This window comes from Pinus tabuliformis, chromosome 8, assembly GCF_031772625.1.
Source record: "Pinus tabuliformis cultivar Carrire ecotype Pingquan chromosome 8, CPIR1, whole genome shotgun sequence".
NCBI classification, from domain to species: domain Eukaryota; kingdom Viridiplantae; phylum Streptophyta; class Pinopsida; order Pinales; family Pinaceae; genus Pinus; species Pinus tabuliformis.
The window spans coordinates 1867771260-1867793977 of NC_142294.1; the positions used below are offsets into that span (position 1 = coordinate 1867771260).

The 22718-nt window shown below is 41.0% G+C and overlaps 1 protein-coding gene across 1 annotated transcript; it reads left to right on the forward strand.

The window, feature by feature from the left end:
- Window positions 1–9908: 9908 nt before the first annotated feature.
- Window positions 9909–11487, forward strand: LOC149243788 (uncharacterized). Its single transcript, XM_089371311.1, has 2 exons — window positions 9909–10939; window positions 11076–11487. The coding sequence occupies exons 1-2, from the start codon at window positions 9909–9911 to the stop codon at window positions 11485–11487; spliced, it is 1443 nt and encodes a 480-aa protein (XP_089227437.1).
- Window positions 11488–22718: the final 11231 nt, after the last annotated feature.

Below are 22718 nucleotides of genomic sequence, written 5' to 3' on the forward strand. Positions count from 1 at the left end.
TGATGGCAATGGCATATTATCAATTTTCCCTCATGGTCTCTACTTGCTAGCCCATTTTCATAAATTCAGGTCATCTACAGTCATTTTCTGTCTTTATAATTGCAAAAGACATTTTTAGGGTTTTAGGTCTCATTAGGTCTAGGGTTTTGTCATTAAAGTCTTGTAAAAGCTCAATAATTGTCATCAGGCACATGAGGAGGTCAAATAAAGTATCAACATCAAAAATTTCAATAATCACATGTTCAGTAATTGATTTTTCCTCAAAAACCTATTTTGAGGAAAAACAGAGTTTTATTGTTTTATGTATAAAAATTTCATGTAATTTCATTTTTCCTATATGTACTAAGTTCGAGATGCAGCCCTAGTCACCTTGCTAAGCTCCAGCACTCCAGCTCTTGCAAAAGAGTTAAAAATTCAAAGCATTAGTCCATCAAAAGGCAAAAAGCAAGTCAAACTCCCAAAACAAAGTTTTTAAAGAAAGTGAAAAGGAAAACATTAGAAAGTGGGTTATTTTTAAGTGAAAAATTAAATTCATGGGTATATAAAGTCTTTTTCATGTTGAAGAGTTCATTTGTGTGCCAAAGAGAGAGAAACAAGAGCCAAGTCGTGTTTTTGAGGCGAATAAGGTGATTTGCAGCAAAACCTAGCAGTTACATTGGGCGCGACGCACCTGGGTTGAGGTGCGGCGCACCTGGTTGGCACGACGCACAGAGTGCAGGTTTTAAACTGGAAATTGCATGGGCGTGACGCACCAGTGGGGCACGGCGCACCTGTGTCTGGGCATGGCGCACCTACCCTCCAAGCCCAAATTTCCTCCAAACGATCTCATCAACCTCCAAAATCTTGCAAGCTTCATTCAACAAGTAAGTTAAGCATCCTAAAGTGCCTTTGCAAGAAATTTTCATCCTCTTTGATGGTGTTTCGATAGGTGAAATACAAACCCTAGTTTGTTGCACAATGTATTGAAAAATTGCCTAGGGTTTTCAAAGTTTTAATTTTTGTTGTTGCTCCCTTGCAATCATTTTCATTTCCCTCCATTACACTTCCCTAATTTCATTTCCCATTCCCCCTCTCATTTCCACTCATCCTACTCCCCTCTTCCCAAAACCCTAAAACCCTAACTAATTCCCACTATCCCCAAACCCTAATCTATATACCCAAACCCTATCACTTCCCAAAAACCCTACAACCAACATCACAATCCCTCATTCACTGTCCCCATCATCAATCCCATTCATTGAACAACAAACACCTATTGTTGATATAAAATCTCTTCATACTCATCATAGAACATCAAACAGTGGCAAACATGGAGACAGATTCACCTTATGAAAGGGATGAAGAAATAGTAAGTGATTCCTCCCAAGAAATTCATGCACCAAGAAAACCTCACAAGGGAGGAAAACACATCCGGGAGGAGCCCACTACACTTACTGAGCTATTGGCTTGCCCTCTTGCAGTAGCATGTTTCAAACATCAATCTTGCTACCAATTTTGTGAGATGGTGGAAAGAGTCAAATACCACCATGAGCTTGCTAGATTATTTGTGCTCCATCTTCACAATGGCCAGGTCAATTTGGCAGGTGTTACATTCACTTTGACACTTGAAACTATAGCTAAAGCAACAGGTATTCTGAATGTGGGTGAATAGTGGAACAAGGGACAACTGGTGGATAAAGAACATTATGAGCCTTATATCAAGGCTGGCTATCAGAATAAAATCAGTAGGGTCTTCCCTTTCAGATACCTACAGGACACATATGCTCCCCTTATGAAACTCATAATCAAATATTTCAGCTATGAAGGCACATTTTCTCGCCCATACACCTATCATGTCAGATTATTGATGCATTTCACTAGAGTGAGGATGACGAACATCCCCTATTTCATGTGCAGGAATATTGAGAAAATGACCACATTGGTGCAAATGAAACCTCCTCATCAACAATACAACAGTATCTATCACTTTGCATTGATCAAGATTGTGGTTTTGCATCAGCTGAGTTTATTGAATGTTTCATGGGATGATTTCGTTTCACATGAGGTCTTCACAAGACCTCAAGTGACCCCATCAATTTTTCATGAGGCAGGAGGGCCTTCACATCAGCAAGAGGTGCATGAGACTCAAACCACCAATGTGCCAGTGTTTATCACTTATCAAAATGGCACAAGGAGATTATTTGCAGTAGCAAAACGAGTACTATCTCCACCCGAGGTGGAAGGGGTCTCATTTCCTTCAACAGAAAAGAAGGTACAGGACAAAGGTAAACAACCAATGCATGATGAAGGGCCTTCTAAAGGTCAAGAGAGAGATTTCATTCTCATTCAGGATGATGACGTTGATTTGGACTCCCAAAGCTCAAAGCTCAAGGAGATCATCTAGGAACAAGAAGCTAACATTCATGACTTATCTCTTAACCTAGTAAGAGCTAAGTGGATTATAAACTCCCTTGAGCAAAGGAACAAGTAGTTGGAAGACCAGTAGACAATCATGGAGATGCAAAACATAAGAGAAAATCGGCAAGCAGCCAAGAGGAGGAATAAAGAGAAAGACAAGCTCAGGATTTTGGCTGAGGCTTCCTTGGCCCAACATAGTACTTGATGCAGGTCACTCAGCCCAAATTTCAATAAATTTGGCACACTTTTTGTCAATTTTGAAATTTTGAAGTAGAAAACATATTTTTCTGCCTGGTGCGTAGCGCCACCCGACGCTCGCTTTTGATAGGGACCTCCTCTGGAGGAAAACTCTATATTTTTGGATTCCTCATGCAAAATTATGAATAATTAGAAATTACTAGAACGTTTTGTCAAGTTTTGAGCTTCAAAAAGGGTCAAAAACACCTCAAAAATGCCCTTTCTGCCCCTTTTTGGCCACACAGGAAGAAATGTTGGGAGAACTCACTTTTGGAGGAGAAAATGGACACCAAATTCAGAAATTCCACCTGTTCTGGAAAGTAGACAGACAGACCTTTCCAACAAGCCCACTTGGAGAAACTTTGGTGCACGGGAAGGCCTTCAAAATCAGCTACAAAAAGGTGCTATGCACAAGGACAGTGGCACAACGCACAGGATGGAAAATTGTCATTTTTTGCAAAAAAATCTGTTTTTCGCCTAGTTTTTTCTCAGTTTAACTTTTCTCTCTCTCATGGTCAAACTCATGATGTAAATTGATGGAATTTGATGTAAAATTGTTAAAAATCCACTCATGGAGTTAGATACATCATGAAAAGGTAGTTTAGAACTGCATGAATCAGTTTCCTAGGTTTTAGAGGCAAGTTGTTCCACTGCTTACTTTTCAGTTCTTAGTTTATATCTTGTTGAAAGAGCTCCTAAAGTCATGAATTCGAACCCTAAAGCCTATCATGAGTTTTTTTTTGCCTATATCTAGTAGTTTTTCAGTCATTTGTAAAGGTTGGACTCTTGTGAATGCTTTGAGCATTATTGTACATTCATCTCTGCAGTCTGGCAAAGGAATAGGCCAGGGTTTGTAGCATTTTGTGGGATCCTTGTGGCAACTTGATTCGGTATTGCTTTTCTTTCTATAATTCAAGTTTTTCATGTGTTTATGTATGCCATCATCTCTCTCTTTTCAGCTGAACTAAATGAATCAAGGATAAAGGTAGAAATCATTGATGTTGCAGTGCTCTACCTAGGGTTTGTTTAGTTTTTTATGTTTTCAATTGTTTGAAGAGGATTCCTGAGACTCTCATGCCCTCTCCAACTCCTCACCAGTCTTAAGACTCTCCATCTCACTTATTTCAAAGTACTAAACCATTTTCCTACCTCGCCCCACAAAAACCTCTGCAAGACTGTGTCCATTCCCCGGACCCAAATCTGCCTTTCACATTTGAGCCAGCAAAACAACATTAAATTCAATCAAAATCCTCTGAGCATATACCTAGCCTAAAATTAGTCTTTACATCAGTCATCTCAAGCCTCATTTGCTATATTTTCCTGAGATTGACAAGGACAGAGCCCTCTCCCGACCTGGTAGGGCTAGCTACCAGGTTAAGCGTGGTTTGATGTTAACCTAGATCCTGCCTTTCTCAGCCTAAGGTAGATTTAGGCCCTAATATAGTTTTTGGTTTGGAAATTTTAGTGTGTGGATTTTCACCAGAGGATGCATGGTCGTTCCCTTTTTTAGCTGGCTTCTTCTTCTTCTCCTTCCCTTTCTTTTTCTTCTCAACTACTTGGTTTTTAGTGTTACTAGTTTCACCAAGCGAAGAGGAATAAGGGGAAGGAGAAACAAATGAAGTAGAAGGTGAAGGGATAACTTCAGTATCATCTGGTTGCTGATTAGATTGTTGAGGAATTACAATGTTTTGAATGAAAGAGGTCAAGAAAAGCCAAACCGGCAAGCCGATTGTGATTCCTGGAAGGGACAATGTAGCCATATATGGAGAACCAATATCCCCCAAGAGGAGAAAGGACTAGGATTCCCTCCAAGATGGATTCCTTGATTGGTAGACTCCATTATCTCAACCTCAGACCAACGAAGGAACAAGGATGTTATTCTGATTAAAATAAATTTTAAAGACACTTTGACACAGCTTGCTTTTTCAATTTTTAAGAGTCGAGAAAAAGCTAAAGGTGACTCTAGTCACCTTTGATTTTTAATGAGCCTGAAGCGACAAGTGCTCAAATGGACCGTTTCTTTTAAGGAGTTGAAAAGGAATGAAAGTGACTGCTCTGGAAATCTACACAGAGGGATTACCAAACTGATCGCAAAACTTCAAAATACACCTTGGTGATAAATGATATAGAAATTACCAAGGACTTATGTACAACAGTCAATATTCCCGAATGTTGTGTTCAGTGCATTGCGATCGATAGGGCAGTAGACATGACTTCCTAAGGATAAAGGACATCAGCCTATTGTGGTCTCCCAATATATACTCGACGGTACGGGGAGCACAAGTCTAACTGGCACTTGTCGTATCAAAGAGGAGGAATCACCCAACCTTCGATGAAAACGATAGTTACCAAGTTTTACGACACCGGAACATGTCTCTAGCCTATACTTCTAGATGTGTTGCGTTAGGTTCCAAAGCATTTTTATGTTCATTGAGATTTATTTTAGAGTTGATATTTCTTAGAATTTTGTCTTTCAAGGTTCACCACATGATGTAGATGTGAAATTCCTAAATATGCAATCTAAAATGATAAACAATCGTTTATGTTCTTTTAGAATGAAAATCCTAGCTACTAAATTGCTTTCTCTTTATTAAATCAATTGTTTGATTACTTTAACAAGATTTATGGTGCCCAAAGAAAGAGTGAGCAAGAGCCAAATCATGTTTTTGAGGTGAAGAAGGTGATTTGCAACAAAACAGTGAAAGCTTACTGGGCATAGCTTGTTGCTCAAGGGATGAGAATGGACGCGATATAATTGTGGAGAAAAAACCAGAGCTAGGGTTTATGCGGTCCAGCATTTAGGATAGTGCTGGAACAACACAGAGTCAGATTGGCAGCACTGTTTCGAAAGGGGCAAGTGCTGTCGGACTGGATGGGAGCAGAGGGGTCCAGTGGGACCCCAACTTTTAAGCAGATTGTCATGCAGAAGCAACAACAGAAAATGAAAGAGGGAGTCAGAATAGATGGAATGAACAGCAAGATGCAGAACAACAGAAAAAACAAGGAGAAGATACCAATGATGCATGACAAGACAGACATTACCTCAGAAGTCAGGAATAAAGAGAAGCAGAACCGAGCAAACACAAAAGACAAAATGGCCGCAAAGTTTCAACCCTCAAGAAACGAGGAGAAACGACCAGAAGAAGACAAAGAGCCAAAAAACAACAACGAGGGTCAACCGGAGAAGGAGGGGGAGACCAACGCGAACCCCAACAAGACCTACATGAATAATAATTCCTGTAAGCCCAAGAAAAAAGACAACCTAAGGGTAATAATCAATGACCCTGAAATCCAGGCTTACAGGGAGCACATGGCAGAACGTGCCATCATATGTAAATTCATGGGAGTTTGGCCGTCGGAAAGAACTCTGTGCCAATGGATAAGACAGCAGTGGAAGCCGAAAGGGGATGTGCAGTTGCATCTGGGGGCTAAAGGATTTTTCACGGTAGTCTTTACAAATCTAGAAGATAAAGACAGAGTATTCGAAGGTGGCCCTTATTTTCTAGCAGCAGCAGGCTTGTATATGAGACCTTGGAAGCCAAACTTTGTCCCGGAAAAGGAATCTTTTACTCAAGTCCCGGTTTGGATCAGACTGTTCTCTCTCCCAATAGACTATTGGGGATTGAACGCCTTAAAACAAATTGGTGATAAGCTGGGCACCTTTGTTAAAGCCTCGGAGGCTACCATGCAGAAAAGATACACTTCATACGCTAGAATTTGTGTGGAACTGGATGTTTCCGGCGCACTGCATGAAGGTTTATGGCTCGAATACAGGGATGAGGAATACTTTCAAGCCTTAGACTATGAGCAAATACCTTTCAGGTGTCGTAAATGCCACGAGCATGGGCATCTGATAAGGGACTGTCCACTGAATAGAAAGGAGGTAGAAGACGAGAAATTACAAAACAACAAAGACAAGAACAATTTCACTAAACCAAAGAACAGGCAGAGAGCCAACAGAAGAAGAGCTAACAAAGGCAGTACAGAAAGAAACTACTTCAGTAACCCCTTTGAGATCCTAGATCTTGAGACTGATTCGGAGGACAAGCAAAATATACCTAATGTGGAGGCAGGGCAAGAAGAACAGGAAGAACCAGCAAGAAAAGGGACTGAGGAAGGAGAATTTAATAATGAAATCCACATGCAGGAAAGAACAGCAGATACGGAAGAAGAAACAGAAATGTTAGCCAGTGAAGGGGGGAGTGAGGATCTGGAGCTGGAAGAAACCCTAGCTATGGAAGGAATAGACCTACCAGCGATTGTAGAGAGCTGGAGAGCCACAGGGATTGAAGCAGTACCGGAGGAAGAAATCAAGAAGGTCAATGAGCTATTCATAGCACGGCAGAATGCAGAACTAGAAAAACAAAAGAGAAAGTTAGGCATAGTCAAAGGAAGCAGCCCACATTATAAAGAACTCCTGGGAAAAACCTCCGGTTCGAGGCATAAACGACGTAGAGGCCGCAAAACAAGCGGAGAACATCTGCAGGAGCTTGGTGAGATGTTGTTTAACGCAGGTAAGATAAAGCAGCTAAGTGATTTTCCGTCCTTCCAACTAACTGTTTAATTATGAAGATTGTCTCATGGAACGCAAGGGGGATCAACAGCCAGGCTAAACAGAGAATTCTGAAGCGGCAGATGCAGAAATACAACCCAGATATGTTGTTTCTACAAGAGACCAAATGTAATAGAGTCATTATAGATCGCCTACGAAACAAGCTGGGGAGAAATTTTGAAGTCCTAGAGATCGAGAGCCAAGGGCGAGAAGGAGGCTTAGCTACATTTTGGGACACAAGGGAGTACCAGATTCTAACAGCTGAGGCAAGCAAAAACTACATAGCACTGGAAGTTCAACCTACAGGTAACTCTAAATCTTTCCTATGCATCAATTTATACAGCCCTCAGAAGTTAGAAGATAAGATAAGTTTCCTAGCTTCGTTATCCAAACTTATAGAAAGGCACCCTGATGCTAATTATATATTGGGGGGAGATTTCAACATGATCACCTCCCTCCTGGAGAAAAAAGGAGGCCTCAGAAAACTAAACAGGGATGCGGAGGCTTTCATAAGTTTCATTGAAAATGCCAGAATGGTAGATGTATTCCCTAAAAGTGGTAAATTTACCTGGAACAACAGAAGGGGGGGTGAAAGATTAATAGCATCCAGACTGGATCGTTTCTTAGTCTCGGAAAGCATAATTTTAGATGGAACAGTAGTTGAATCGAACATCCTCCCAAGTGGAGGGTCGGACCACTGGCCGATCTCACTCACTGTCGAGCTTCAGGGCACCCCCAGGAATAAACCCTTTAGGTTCGAAAAGTTCTGGATAGAACACCCCAACTTTCTCTCGATGGTGGAAAAATGGTGGTCAGAACCTTTAGATGAAATAGGGTCCAAAATGTTAAATCTTCAAAAGAAATTAAAAAACATCAAAATAAGGTTAAAAGATTGGAATAAAACAGTATTTGGAAATATCTTTCAGGAGAAAATTACCATCGAAAATAAGCTGGAACAAATTCAAAAGGATGGTGCGGCAGGCTGTAGAAATGAGGAGACCTTTGAGCAAGAAAAAGAGCTTACTCAGCAATGGCATAAAAGATGCAAGCAGGAAGAATCCTTATGGAGGCAGAAATCAAGAATTCTATGGTTGAAGGAAGGGGAGAAAAATACTAAGTTCTTCCATAGATCAGCCATGGATTATAGAAGTGCTAAAAAAATCTTAGAATTAAAAAACAGTGAGGGAGAACTCCTTAGAAATCATAACGAGATATCTACTTCCCTATCGGATCACTTCAGCTTCATAGCGCAAGAACCAGGGATCAACAGAGAGGAAGCCATCAAAGAAATCACTAATTTCATGCCTAAATCCATCACAAAGGATCAGAATTGGGCCCTAAGAAGAGTAATCACTTTGGAATAAGTGGAGGAGGCAGTAAGAAGTATGCCCAATGACAAAGCTCTAGGACCGGATGGATTTAGCATCAACTTCTATAAAGCCTGCTGGCACATTGTAAAGCAAGATATATGGGAAATCGTGGAAGACTCAAGACGCTCCAAAACTATCCTAAAATCTCTAAATTCAACCTTCATTGCTCTTATACCCAAAGTGGAAGAAGCTAACAAACCAGAGAAATTCAGGCCCATAGCCCTTTGTAATGTCATCTACAAAATCATTTCTAAGGTCATAGCCAATAGGCTGAAGTCGGTCCTCCCAGGCATAATATCGCAGGAGCAATCTGGCTACGTTGAAGGAAGGCAAATTCTAGACAATATTCTGTTGGCACAGGAGATGATTCACTCACTTCATTCGCGGAAAGAAGCCAGAATGCTTATGCAATTAGATCTATCTAAAGCTTATGATAAAGTAAGCTGGATTTACCTGGAAGCAGTTTTAGAAGCTTTTGGATTCAACAGGAAATGGATCAAATGGGTTTTAGCCCTCATAAAATCTCCTAGATATTCTATCCTTCTGAATGGCGCCCCATCAGCCCCCTTCAGCCCCTCAAGAGGCATCAGACAGGGTGATCCCCTGTCCCCATTCCTGTTTGTCATCCTAATGGAAGGCCTAAGTAGATTAATAGCCAAGAAAAAAGCAGAGGGTCAAATTAGAGGTCTGCAACCTATCAGATCCATTCCAGCCACAACTCATCAACAGTTTGTGGATGATACCATGTTACATGGTATTCCAACAGTAAAAGAAGCATTAGCTTACAGGGATATTCTCAATTTGTTCAGCAGAGCATCGGGCATGGAGATCAATTTCTCCAAGTCTACAATTTTCTTCTTCAATACTCATCAGGCTATCCAATCTCATCTGTCTCGGCTTCTGGGGTTTAAAATTGGATCCTTACCTTCGAGATATCTTGGTGCCCCTCTCACTCTCAAACCATGGCAAAAGGTTCATTGGGAGAAAGTTTTGGCCAGTATGGAAAGGAAGTGCAAACATTGGACAAACAGGGCTCTAAATTTCGCAGGTAGACTTATACTAACCAAAGCTGTCTTGCAGGCCATCCCTCATTATCTGTTATCAATTCTTCCTGCTCCAAAAGGAATCTTAAATCAAATGAGAATCATCCAACGATCCTTTTTATGGAGTGGAAACAGTGAAAAGAAAAAATGGTCTCTGGTTGCTTGGCAGAAATTGTGTAAACCTAAGGATAGGGGGGACTAAATTTGGTTGATCCCTCAGTGGTAAATAGAATCTGTGGGGCCAAAATCTGGTGGAAATGGATCACCGACACAAGCCTACCTTGGGCCAATCATTGGAAGGAAAATTATATGCCGAATGGTAACATTCTAGACCTTATCAGAATGCAGGACGCTCCCAACGGATCACCAATATGGAACCATGCCAAAAACAACAGAAGCATAGTTCAAGAACATAGTTTCTGGGAGATACGAAATGGAACTCAAGCACTTTTCTCGGAGGATACTTGGCAGCAATCCCCTAAACTGAACACCCCACAGCTATTACCCCTGAAGCAAAATAATCAAAATGAGGGAAAATTCAGAGTGAATCAATACTGGAACCCAATCAGTGAAGTCCCGGATTGGAGGGAGTGGATAGTTTTCAACTCAAGCAATAACGAAAACATTCAGGAAATCATTCAAGCTTTAAATCAGCAAATCCTCAAAAGGAAAATTCGAATTGCCGAAGAGAATGATAAGCTTAGATGGGGTCCGAAAGGCAACGGAGATTTCTCCCTGAAAGAAGCCAGGAGTATTATAGAGAGGGAAGAGCAACCTGAAATAGTGCCCTGGTCCGACAAAGTATGGGACAGCCTTCAATCGCCGAAGATCAGAACCTTCTTATGGCTCCTTATGCAAAAGAAAACTCTGACATGGGAAAACCTACTAAAAAAAGGGTTCAGGGGACCTTCAAGGTGCCCTATGTGTATGGAAGCAGCGGAAACAATGAATCACCTTTTTAATTCTTGTGAGTGGGCTAACCAGCTTTGGCACTGGATGGAAGGATTGCTAGGCGCTTCTGATCGGGACAGAGACTCCATTCAGGGAACTATCATTAACTGGAGGAAAAACTTTTCTCGCATTCGAAGAGTTGAAAGCATATGGAAATGTGTCCCAGGTTTCATCTTATGGACGATATGGAAAGAGCGCAATCGAAGGATATTTCAGGAGGAAATCAGAAACATAGAGTTTGCCAAAGACTCAATCATAATTAACATCCAACAGCTCATTCAAACAAAATGCAAAGAAGTACCGAATGAAAAACCGTCGGCTCAGGACTTACGCATCCTGAAGAGCTTTCACTTGGAGGCTTCCAGCAATCCACCGACTGGGGGAAACAGGTCACAACCTTCATCGCAAACCCTAGGGAGGCCTAAAATTGAATTTTGACGGGGCATCGAGGGGCAGCCCAGGCACAGCAGGTATCGGAGGCGTAATTCGCAATCAGGCCGGTGAAATTGTACATATCTACTGTAGGGCGCTTGGTGAAAGCACAAACAATGAAGTGGAGTTTGCTGCGCTCGAACAAGGTTTGAAAATTCTAAGGACAATTCGACAAGGAAATGTAATCGTTGAAGGGGATTCCTCCTTGGCTATCACGGCGGCCAAACGTATACAAGCAGGGACCAGAGCCAGTAAAGCCACCAAACATTGGAGGCTGGCTAAGGTTACTGAGAATATAGCAGAGCTGATTGCAGAAATGAGAGGCTTGGTGTTCCAAACAGTCAGAAGGAAAGCGAACGGGTTGGCAGACTATTTGGCAAACCATGGTGTAGACAACCAGGACAAAATTTTGGACAGCTGTTGGCAGGAGGTGGACTGCCCAATCCTCAAAGTGACATGCGCACAGCTGGCAGAGAAGGATTTAATCCAAGCCGATCAAACCTAGCCGGTGACGGTTTTGGGTCACGTTACCGGAGGTTTGAAGATACCGGTTATGGCAGCAATAATAACCACGGGAATGGGATGATAGGACATTTTTGGCGGTGGAAATCCTGGCGGCGGCAGGCCAGCCAGACGAATGATCATAATAGATCGCGCCACAGAGCACACAACATCAGCAGCATCAAAATTGAGACACCTGGGATGGTTCCGTATGGGAAAGCATCAACAACATTTATGGTGATCTCGAGAGGAGCGGGTTGGCCCGAGTCATTGCACAAGGAGGCCAGACATGCAGGCAATCGGGATAATTCAAACACCACTATTCACCATATCAACAGATCAGACGTATAGGACACTTGTCATAACTCCACTTGGATCAAGAGCAGCCACATTCAAGATTATTCAACCTGGAGCGGCGTGGTCTGTGCGAACCTCAACCAAATTTATTACAACAGTACTCCCACTACCAGCTGGATTAAGACAGGCCTCATGAGGAATTACAAGGGAATGCACTATAAATCAGAGAGTAGACACCCTGTTTTCTCCATAGTGTTTCAATCTATTGCTGAGCACGCATCCTTCATCGGCAATTGCATCAGCTGGGACGAGTATAGAAAGTTAGCTATGGACGCGGGGAGTTGTCGTTGCGCTGCTGCGAATCAGGACCTTCAAGATGCGAAGAGAGGGTATGAGACCAGAACGGCAAGCAAGAACAAACGCAAAGTTGCCGAGCTGGAAGCCAAGGCTAAACAGGAGGAAGTTGGGCGCATAGAGGAGGAGATTGCGGAAGAGGTTGACTGGATGAAGGATCTGGGTACTCCCTCGAAGAGAGCTACGCAGTTTGTCAGAACAAAAGCAGAGAGTTTGCGCACCAAGACTCTCATTGCTAAAGCTCTGGAATCGATCGAGAAAGAAAAGCAGCAAATCGTGAATGAGGTGAACCTGACGGAGGCACAAATGGCCAAAATCATCGACTACAACAGTTCGTTGGACCGCCGAATCACTACTGTGCATGAGGCCGTTCAAACAGTCAACAGAAAGCTTACTCTGCTCATCAGGATCCTGAGGGACACAGTGAACCCAACACCCATGACTCCGCAGCAGGCCACAACTGAAGTGCAGGAGAACGAGCCAATCGAAGCCCTGCAAGCCAAAGTGGACAAACATGTTCGGGAGGTTGGTCTGGACACTATCAGTCGCATGGGCAAGTTCATCTAGGGTCGTCCCTTTCACTTTTTCCTTCTTCTCTTTCCATGCTTCGGCCTCTGTTTCTTAATGTTAATGTCATGTACTGTAAAGTTTCGATAGTGTCGGGTAATTAGGCATCAGTTTTGCTCGAGCCACCCTGCGCGGTGTGCACTTTGCAGTTTCTTTTTGAACTCTCTGAGCAGGTGATGCGTTATGGTCTCTAGTCTGTCACTGCTTCTCGATCTGCTTTCGCAGATTTTTTGTACTATATTTTGTGCTATAATATAAACATCTGACTTACACAAAAAAAAAGAAAATCCTAGCTACTAAGGAAAGAAGAGTATGATTCTTTCTGCATAGAGCATAGAGTACACACTAAAATGCACTTTCCTAAATCAAATTTCGCATGCAGCCAAAATGCAGAAGCACGTGCATGTATTTGTTTTATGCTCCCTTAATGTGTGAATGTCAAAAGGAAAGCTAAGTACATATCTGAATTATTTTCTTTCAAAGCGACATTTCTAACAATTTCTTTTCAAAACGAAAGGAAGACTAAGACAACACTTTTCGATTTCGAATTAAAACTATTTTCGACACTTCAAATACTAATAATTTCAAAATATAGTAAAATCAACTATCTAGAAGAGGAAGACTTTACGACACTCTTCTTTTGATTCAAAATGACAATTACGACACTTGCATCAAAAACGATAGTTCGATTAGGCTACTTTCAACAAAGGAGGACTGTAAATGATTGACAAATACACAAAAACATTTACAATTCCTAACTGATGGAGGCTGAAATATGTGAAGGAAGAAGGTTTCAGCAAGAAGATATTGATCATGTATAGCAAAACTACTGAATAAAGTTGAAAACAAAGAGGAAAAACAAACTTTCAGAGAAGAAAACAGTATCACTCAATCATCGCACCTGCAACACAGGGAAACAGGGATGCATCTCACCTGCAACACACAAGAGGTGCAATGCATCAAGGTTGCACAGTTACAAACAGTGCGATGGACCAGGGAGCGAAACTGAGCTTGGTTTTTGCTGAAAATGTGCAGCTAAGTTCAATGATTTAGGCTGAGTAATGATGGACAGTAAAAGCAAAGCATAAGGGTAAGATCTGATGAGGTTCTGAGCTACCATAAGGGAACTTAGAATGCTTTGTAAGTCAGATGTTCAGTTCATAAACCAACTCGAAGATTGACTTAAGCGGCATTCATCTACTTCGCAATTGCATAGCAAAGGCGTTTCGAAGGCTAGCTGGCTAACTTCAGGCTCCGTCTGTAGTTTATAAAGCAAACAATAAACAAACAAACAAAATCTATTCATTCCCCAGTGGAGTCGCCATTTTGTTTTAGGGAAAACTAGTGGCGATTCGAACTGATAGTCCCACTAAGATGGGTAGCTATCTTAGAAACAAACAATGAAAGCTTTTCAAGAGTTCCTTTAAGTGTGATAGATGAGAGGGAAGAAAACAAAGGACCAACCTGGATCTTCCGCTTTGATCCTAGCTTGATTTCTCCTTTCCTTGATAGAGTTTGCCACTCCTCTCCTACTTGTCCCGCTTCAAAGAGTACCTGTAGAGTCAAAGTAACAGAAAACCATCAAAGCATCTCCATCTAAAACATCATAAACAATGTGGAATCAGAAACACATTGACTAGACAATTGCATTCATAAACAATAAGATTCACAAATACACGATTATATGGAGGAAAACTCAAAGAACTTTATTAATAGTAGTGAAACAGAGGATTACAACCCAGCTGTCTGATCCAGCATCATCCTCCTAATGTAGAAGCCCTCTTCACCTCATGAACAAGCAAATCACCCAACAATGCAATGTCTCTTCTCACCAACAAACCAGCAGCACTTCCTTACAAAATACAAAATTCTAGCCTCTAGATCTCTCAGATGAGGGATCCATTTATAGATGTGTTGCAAGGGTGTGAGTCATCTCTGTGTTTTTTATTAGTGTCATTCCACTGATAGTTCTTGGTTCCACTTGGAGATTTCATTGATCTCTTACTCATCCCTAGGAAAATTCAGAGAGGCAAGTGTCATAGGAGAAGTTTCTGGAAGATTCCATGATCATCCACTTAGCAAACTGTCTCTGCCATTTGTCTATTCTCGCTCATCGCACCCCAAAAAAGGCCATTTCAGTATGCATTGCAACTAGCCAGTTTGGCAATCAGTATACATCGTACCTTGACCATGGAGCAGTCTATATGGTCCAATTTCGGCCAGTTCTAAGTAGTTTTTCAAGTGGAACTTCTGGGAAATGATGTAATCATTTGACCATGATCCTTTAGGGTATGAAACACCACTTTTAGGGACTTAAGGAACCCTTAGTTTATGTACATATGAGTTTGGGGTTGCAGTGCCCAAATATGTCTATAACAGGGGGAAGATGTAATATCCCTAGTTAATGTAAATATTCATTTTACTGCAAACAAAACAAATTGTTACTATTTTAAACTAAAACTATTTTAAATTTAGTTTTGGAAAAGTAAAATTTTCAATTATGAGTAAATATTATTTTTACTTGTTAATTAGTTATGAGAGACAGTTATCTATCCCTAAACTAAATTCTTGAGTATCTTTCCCAAGAGGATCAAGAAGATTTGGTTCCCGAGATCAGAAAAGGAAAAAAAAAAGAGTTGTGCTGAAACGTCAAGTAACCTTTGATAGATACGTATGGTTGAGACCAAATATCTGTGACAAACAGGGTTCTCGAGGGAGAGAAGAAGTTTCCTAGGGCTAGGAATAGATTTGGGGGAGACTACTAATTTGTAGTCTCAAGGTTGGGAGGAAAATATTCGATCATACTGGTTGCTAATCAATTTTGGTATATTGTACATACCAGATAAGTAGGAAATCTCGTTAAAGTGATACCTATTATAATCTTTCATAAGCTATATTTGGCATTTTAGAATAGATCAGGTTAAATTCAGGAAAATATATACAACAGTTTATTCGTATTTTTTTCTATTTTGGTAGTCGCTAGTTCAATCTCTTATTAAGTAAAGATATAGGAAAGGAAAACAAAAGATAGGAGAAAATTTATATGATGAGCCTCATCATTGGGTAGTTATATGGGCCTTAATTGGCCTTAATTCACCTCCTAGCTTAGTCAAACCAACTATTCTCACAACTTATTGCATACTTTTTTATTATATTTTGTTTATGAGATGAGTTAGAGTTGGATATTTTGCTTTGTGGTCTAATGTGCATTTAATGCAGGAATAAAGGATAAAAGCAAGGAACTGTGGCAAAGACCTTGGTAAAAACTCGAATGGGACAAGGGAGAGGAATTATAGGAGGTAAATCCTCCTCATTTACTACCACTCCATTCAAATATTCCTCCATCAGCTCGGAGTGCAAACAACCAAATCATGAGGACTAGAAGACAGCCGAGCAAGTGAAAGTGACAGAAACCAGTTTATCTTGAGTGGGGAGCTGAGCCTCCCTAATTGGAAGGAATTCGTTGGAGACTTCAGATGTATAAGTAGAGAGGCTTAGGACCTTAGTAGGATTCATATTCTTATTGTAAAACTCTACTTTATTTATGAGTTGCAAGACTTGTGACAGTTTGTTATGTAATCCATGGTTTTTATAATAAATATGAGTTTTGTTTTGAGCCAACACTGAGTTAACTTAGAGGGCTAAAGCTCTTGGGATAGGGCCCAACCTGAGCAGCCAAAGCTCCTCTTTATCTTACATGTATTCTGGCATAGATTTCTTGTTCTGTTCATTTTCTTAAGTAGCTGCATTTCCATTACAACAGTATAGCATAGCTTCCTGGTTTTCTGTTCATTTGCTTAAGTAGCTACATTCCCACTACAGTAGTGTAGAGTAGATTGGTTGTGCTTTAGTTTACTTCCATTTGTGTTTTTTTCCAATGAGCAGGTTAGCTAGGAGAAAAAGATCACCATAAGGTTGTCCGCAGGTGTCTCGGCCTCACCTCCTTCCTCTGGGACCGTGACTTGAGGAAGAGACCTTTTAGAAACCCCAAAGACATAAGTTTCTAGTTCTTGCATGAGATTTGGAGTTTGTTGTTTGATACAGCTGCTTGTTTCATTTCATTATCACCGTTTTCCCTCACTCTGGGTCCACCCTCACCCTCATTGATTTTTCTGTCGTTTTCATTTGAAACCTCCTTCAACACATTCTTCATGCATCATTTCCTCACTGTCCGATCCACAACAAACCTGACCAATCACCGTCTGATTCATTAGTTTACCCAATGGCCATTGCACACAAAGTGTTCCACCTACTTTATGTTCTCTTTTCTCCACTGTCGATATGTTTCTTGATCCAATGGCTATCGCGTCACCTCAATACTTTATGTGCCCTAATCTCCATCGTCAATCTGTCTATCCTGATCCAACGGCTCTCGCGCAATCTTGCGTAGATTCTTTCACAACCGTTATCCACCCGAGAGCATGTGAGAAAAGTGGTTTTCACGTGCTACGTGTCACTGAGTTAGGCTAATCGTGTGAAGTTTCAAAATACAACTTACATCTTTGAGGGCGTACGAGAGACTACTCACTACCTCCGAAAACCCACTCCATCATTTTCACATGTTTCTTTCGCGATAAGATCTCCACCTTTCATCTACTGATTAATCTTGTTTTTCCATTCATTCACTTAATTCCTTGTGATAAGATCTTCGTCGTTCATTTGTTTCGTTACCCTGTTCATCCATCCATTCACTTAATTCCTCACGATAAGATCTCCACCGTTCATCTACTTCATTACCGTGTTCATTCACCTATTCACTAAATCGCCCACGATAAGATCTTCGTCGTTCATCCTGTTTGTTAACCCTATTCATCCATCTATTCATTTAATTCCCCGCGATAAGATCTCTGCCATCCATCTTCTATTCGTTGATCGATCCAATGGTCCCTATGCACTACTACGTCTTTACATCCTCCTTTCACCAATTTCAGTCTCTCACTACTCTTCCACTTGAAAACAGATTTAGTTTAGTTCCTTTTCTTACACCTTAGTATATTTTGATGCTCTTTACCTCTGCAACTTAGATAGTAGCATTAGGTTAGTGTTGATTTAGAAATTTTGTTTAGCATATCTGATTAGATGGTTAGTTAGGTTATGGTGTGGTTGAACATTATATGTCGTTTTCTTCATTACTGCAGTAGTGTAGCTCTCTCTTAGAATAGATTTTCTCTTCTTCCATCAAAGAATTAAGCTTCTTCTGACCATATAGAAGTCTAGCTTGGAACCCCTGGGGTCTCTTGCCAGATGAGTAATTACAACAGGCAGGACCTTCACTTTTACTTGTACATATAGCACTGTCACCTCCAAGTTTGTACAAAACCCTAGTTGATAAGTAAAGTTGGTATCCTTGGGAGTTGCAGCATTCTTATTGCAATACCTAGGCTCGTCAATTTTTGGTGCCGTTGTCGGGGAGGTGTCAAATTAGAATGTGATTACTGCTTTTTTCTATTTCTAGTCTCCAAATTTCTTTCCTTCTACTTCTTATCCTCAATTTTCTTACATTTGTTTATTTATGCAATAGTAATCTAGTAGCTTCCTTTCTTCCATTTGTCATTATCTGCTTTCCTTTCCATTCTGCAAGTAGAATTTCAATTCAGCAAGTAGTCTTTTTTCTGTCAGTAGTTTTCATTCAATCAACAATTTCATTTATGCAAAGTACTTTCTAGCTTTAAAGAAAATATTACAAAAACCAACCCAAAAACATTTCCTTTCATGCCTCATAGGAATAGGGACAATTTAGGGAAATTCTTGCCAAATACCCCCACTGCATCCAATAGTCAACCTTCTCTCTTCTTCGGTGACTGTGAACTGGAAGAACCTTTAGGTGAGCAACCTTACATATTTGAAGAACCTACAGGGGAAGAAGAAGAGGAAGAACCCATTCCTACTGAACCAATGGATGAAAACCGAAATGACAGAGGGAATAGAGAGAGAATTGAGGGTGCCTTCCCCATCAGGGAGACCAATGGGGACGCTAAGATGAAGAATATAAGCCCCTCTACTCTACCTCATTTCCATGGTCTGACCACAGAGGACCCTGACACTTTCCTATTTGAGTTTTTTGTTATATTCCAAGCCTATGACTATACAGATGATGAGCAAAAGTTAAAATTCTTTCCATCTACCCTCAAGGATGCAACATTGCGCTGGTTCATGGGTTTACCTGGAGATAGTATCACAACTTGGGCTCAGATGCAGTAGGATTTTAACAAAAAATATAGGGACTATTGTAGGTCAAAGGATACTATAGAAGAAATTTGAAGGATGACCATCGGCTAGGATGAATCCCTAGAAGACTATAAAGAAAGATTCTAGCTCTGTTACAAAAGGGCCAGGTGCACACTTGACCCTCAGTCACTAAAGTTGGTCCTGCTTAGAGGATTAAGGGAAGATCTTTTAGATACTATCCACATGTTAGTAGGAGGAGATATCTACCAACTACCCTATGAGGATATCAAGACTATCTTTAGAAACCATTCTAGGGTAGCTAGGAAAAAGGGTAGGGGTAGTCAACCTATAGCCAGTACATCATCCTCCAACTCATCCATCAAGGGTGAAATTGGAAATATGTTGGAAGATTTCAAAATTGATATGTTGCAAACCCTTGCCTTGTAATTAGACACCATGAACATCAAAAGGAATCAAGAGGAAGCAGAGAAATCCTTGACCATCTTTTGTCCTAGATGCACCAAGAGGCATCCTAGGAACGAATGTCCATTGAACTATATTAAGATTTGCTCAGTTTGTGAAGAAAACCACTCCACAAACAAGTTCCCTTCTTTACCTGGACTAAAACTTGTATATCAAGGAGTTGAAGGGGTCACTGAGCAGCTTTTCTACATCAACCAAACGAGACCTCCTAGCCCTAGACCATACCAGTAGGGTATGCAAGGGTCATCCCATGCATATTACAACCCCAATCAAACCACAACTATACCTTCTTGGGGACCCCCTGCTCATCCTTCCTGGTCTAAACCCCCTCCTTGGTCCTATACATCTCAGTATCATTCCCATCCAACCAACTAGTCATTTCAACCTTATGTTCAGCAACAACCTCAATGGAATACCCCACTCCAGGGGTGGAGGCCCCAATTCAACAATGTTCCAGCCCTATTTCCTCCACCACCTACCCAACCACAACTCCCACACTCTGCTCCACCTAAGCCACCCCATATGCCTGCCCAACCAAATCTGAACCCAAATAATAGGCAGGCTCAACAAGTATACAGTGGAGAGACATCATACCCAACTTATGTTGTAGAAATCCAGGAGATTAACCTAAGATCTGGGATAATTCTCCGTGGTAACCAACCTCCCTCTACACGTAGGGAGGTTGAGGAAGAATGAGAGGAAAACAACCTTAAAGTAAATCCACTCTTTCCTGAGAGATTAGCCCAACCGCTCCAGCCTACCCCAGAAGAAACTGAACTTCTGGGAGAATTGAAAAATCTATGTTTAAAGATCCCCCTTCTCCAGGCAATCAAATATGTTCCCATTTACAATAAGTTGATTAAGGAGAAGTGCTTCAAGCATCCAGGAAGAAGAAAAAGGGATGCACCTACAATTATTGTCATTAGGAAGTTGTCTGACTTAATGTTGGGGCAGGTAATATGTCCAAAATATTTGGACCCTGGAAGCCATGTAGTAGATGTGCACATTGATGGCACCATTGTCCCACACACTCTGATTGATCTTGGGGTTGCCATTAATGTGATGACCAAGGACACTATGCTGAAGCTCAACCTCCAAGGGTCATTGAGGAAGACCACAATAGTTCTATAACTTGCAGACCGTTCCACAATCACCCCTGGGGGAATTGTGGAGGATGTGATGGTCTCCATTGACTCCTGGGAGTACCCTATACATTTCCTAGTTCTCCACCCTAAGGCTAAGCTTACTGGTTAGCGTCTCATCCTTGGGAGGTCATGGTTGGCCACAACTGATGCTTACATTAGTTGCAAAGCTGGGAATATGACCATCAAAAATAGGCATATGTCCAAACAGTTAGTCCTATACCCTCCTCCTCAACCTACCCTAGAGCATGATTTACCTTTATGGTTGGAGGAGGAGAAAGAAGATGAGGTTTATTCTGCCCAACTTTATGCTTTGGAAGCAACCATAGGAGGAGGATAGCAAGATGAGGATGCTTTAATTGAACACCTGCTCCAAAGTCCAGCTCCTAGTTCATTACCATTAGAAGAAGAGGTAAGGTAAACCCAGAAAAATCATCCAATTGACTTATGCTTGGTCGATTCCAACCCACTTCATGTCAAAACCATAGAATCTGGCCCAGAGAAAACTTTGAAAACTAATCCATCTCTTTCTTCTTTAGAAGAGGACAATCTATGTAGCATGTTGAGAGAAAATCTAGAAGCCTTCGCTTGGAGTTACAAGGAAATGAAGGGAGCACACCCCTCGGTGTGTACTCACCACATATACATCAAAGAGGTTGCAAGCCAGTCAAGTAACCACCAAGGAGGATGAATCCAGCTCTTAAAGACATAGTCAAAGAAGTGAAAAAAATGCCAGATGCAGGATTCATTTACCCTATCTCAGATAGTGAGTGGGTCTCTCCTTTAGTGTTAGTTCCCAAGAAAAATGGTAAGTGGAGGATTTGTGTCGATTATAAGGAGTTCAACAAAGCCACAAATAAGGATCATTTCCCCTACCCTTCATTGACCAAGTGCTAGATGGCCTGACAGGGAAGAAGTTATTTTCTTTCGTGGATGGATTTAGTGGGTACAACCAAATCCAAATCTACGCAGAAGACCGGGATAATACTACATTCACCTACCCTTGGGGTACTTTTGCCTATAGGTTCCTTCCTTTTGGCCTATGCAATGCTCCTGATACCTTCTAGAGAGCATTCTTGAATATTTTTGCTAAATTAGTACATGATTCGGTGGAAATCTATATGGATGACTTTACACCTTATGGCTGTGATTTTCAAGAAGCCCTGACTAACCTAGGAAAGTATTGCACAAATTCATTGAAATGAACCTATCTCTCAGTCCAGAAAAATGTGAATTCTTAATGACTGAAGGGACCGTGCTAGGTCATTCAATATCTCAGCAAGGACTGCAGGTGGACCCAAACAAAATAGCAATCATCCAAAGGGTCCCACCTCCACAAAAGCAAAGATATGTGAGGAGTTTCTTAGGGTTAGCTGGATACTATCGAAGGTTCACAAAGGACTTCAGCCACAGGGGCTTTACTTGGGGAGAAATACCATACCACGTGGAGCCATATTGGTGGATATTTATTGAGGAGAAACTGACATAATATATTGGGGAATATATAGGGGGTAGAGGGTTTTTATATTGGTAGGTATAAAAAATGGAACCCAAAGTTAATGGAAAAATATAAAGGGGTATACAAAATGTTAATGATAAATGGATACCTACAATATCTAGTGAAAGTAGGGGTTTTTTAATTGGGAAGGTGTATTGGGTTTGTATTGGTAGGGGGTTAAATAATGTCATTTTTAGAGGTATTTTCCAATATGTATTCAAATTAAGGGTATTTTTTAATATGCCACAAATACACGTGATATGTAAGAGGTTCATTGAGTGAAGCCCCCGTGACTTCAGGGAGTTAGCCTCTCCTTTGTTTGGGTTGTTGGCCAAAGATTCTGAGTTTATATGGTCAAAGAGATGTCAATAGACCTTAGACATTCTAAAGGGTAATTTAACCACTGCATCAATCCTTAGAGGCCCAAACTAGGCCCTCCCTTTTCATATTCATGTTGATGCCTCACACAAAGCCATAGGAGCGACCTTAGGTCAAGAAGAGGAGAAATTGCACTATGCCATCTAATTTATCAGTAAGAACCTATCAAAGGCTAAGCTAAACTATATTGTGACCGAAAAGGAACCCCTGGCTATTGTGCATCTATTAAACCAATTTAGGAGCTACATTATGGGCTATCAAACATTTTTGCATATTGATCTTGTTACAACCAAATATTTAATGAACAAACCAGATGTGAATGCTAGAATTATAAGATGGTTTCTTTTA

Coding starts and splice junctions, on each gene's coding strand:
- LOC149243788 (XM_089371311.1), top strand. CDS start 9,909: ATGCCGAATGGTAACATTCTAGACCTTATCAGAATGCAGGACGCTCCC. Junction 10,940..11,075: donor CCACCGACTGGGGGAAACAG/GTCACAACCTTC, acceptor TATCTACTGTAG/GGCGCTTGGTGAAAGCACAA.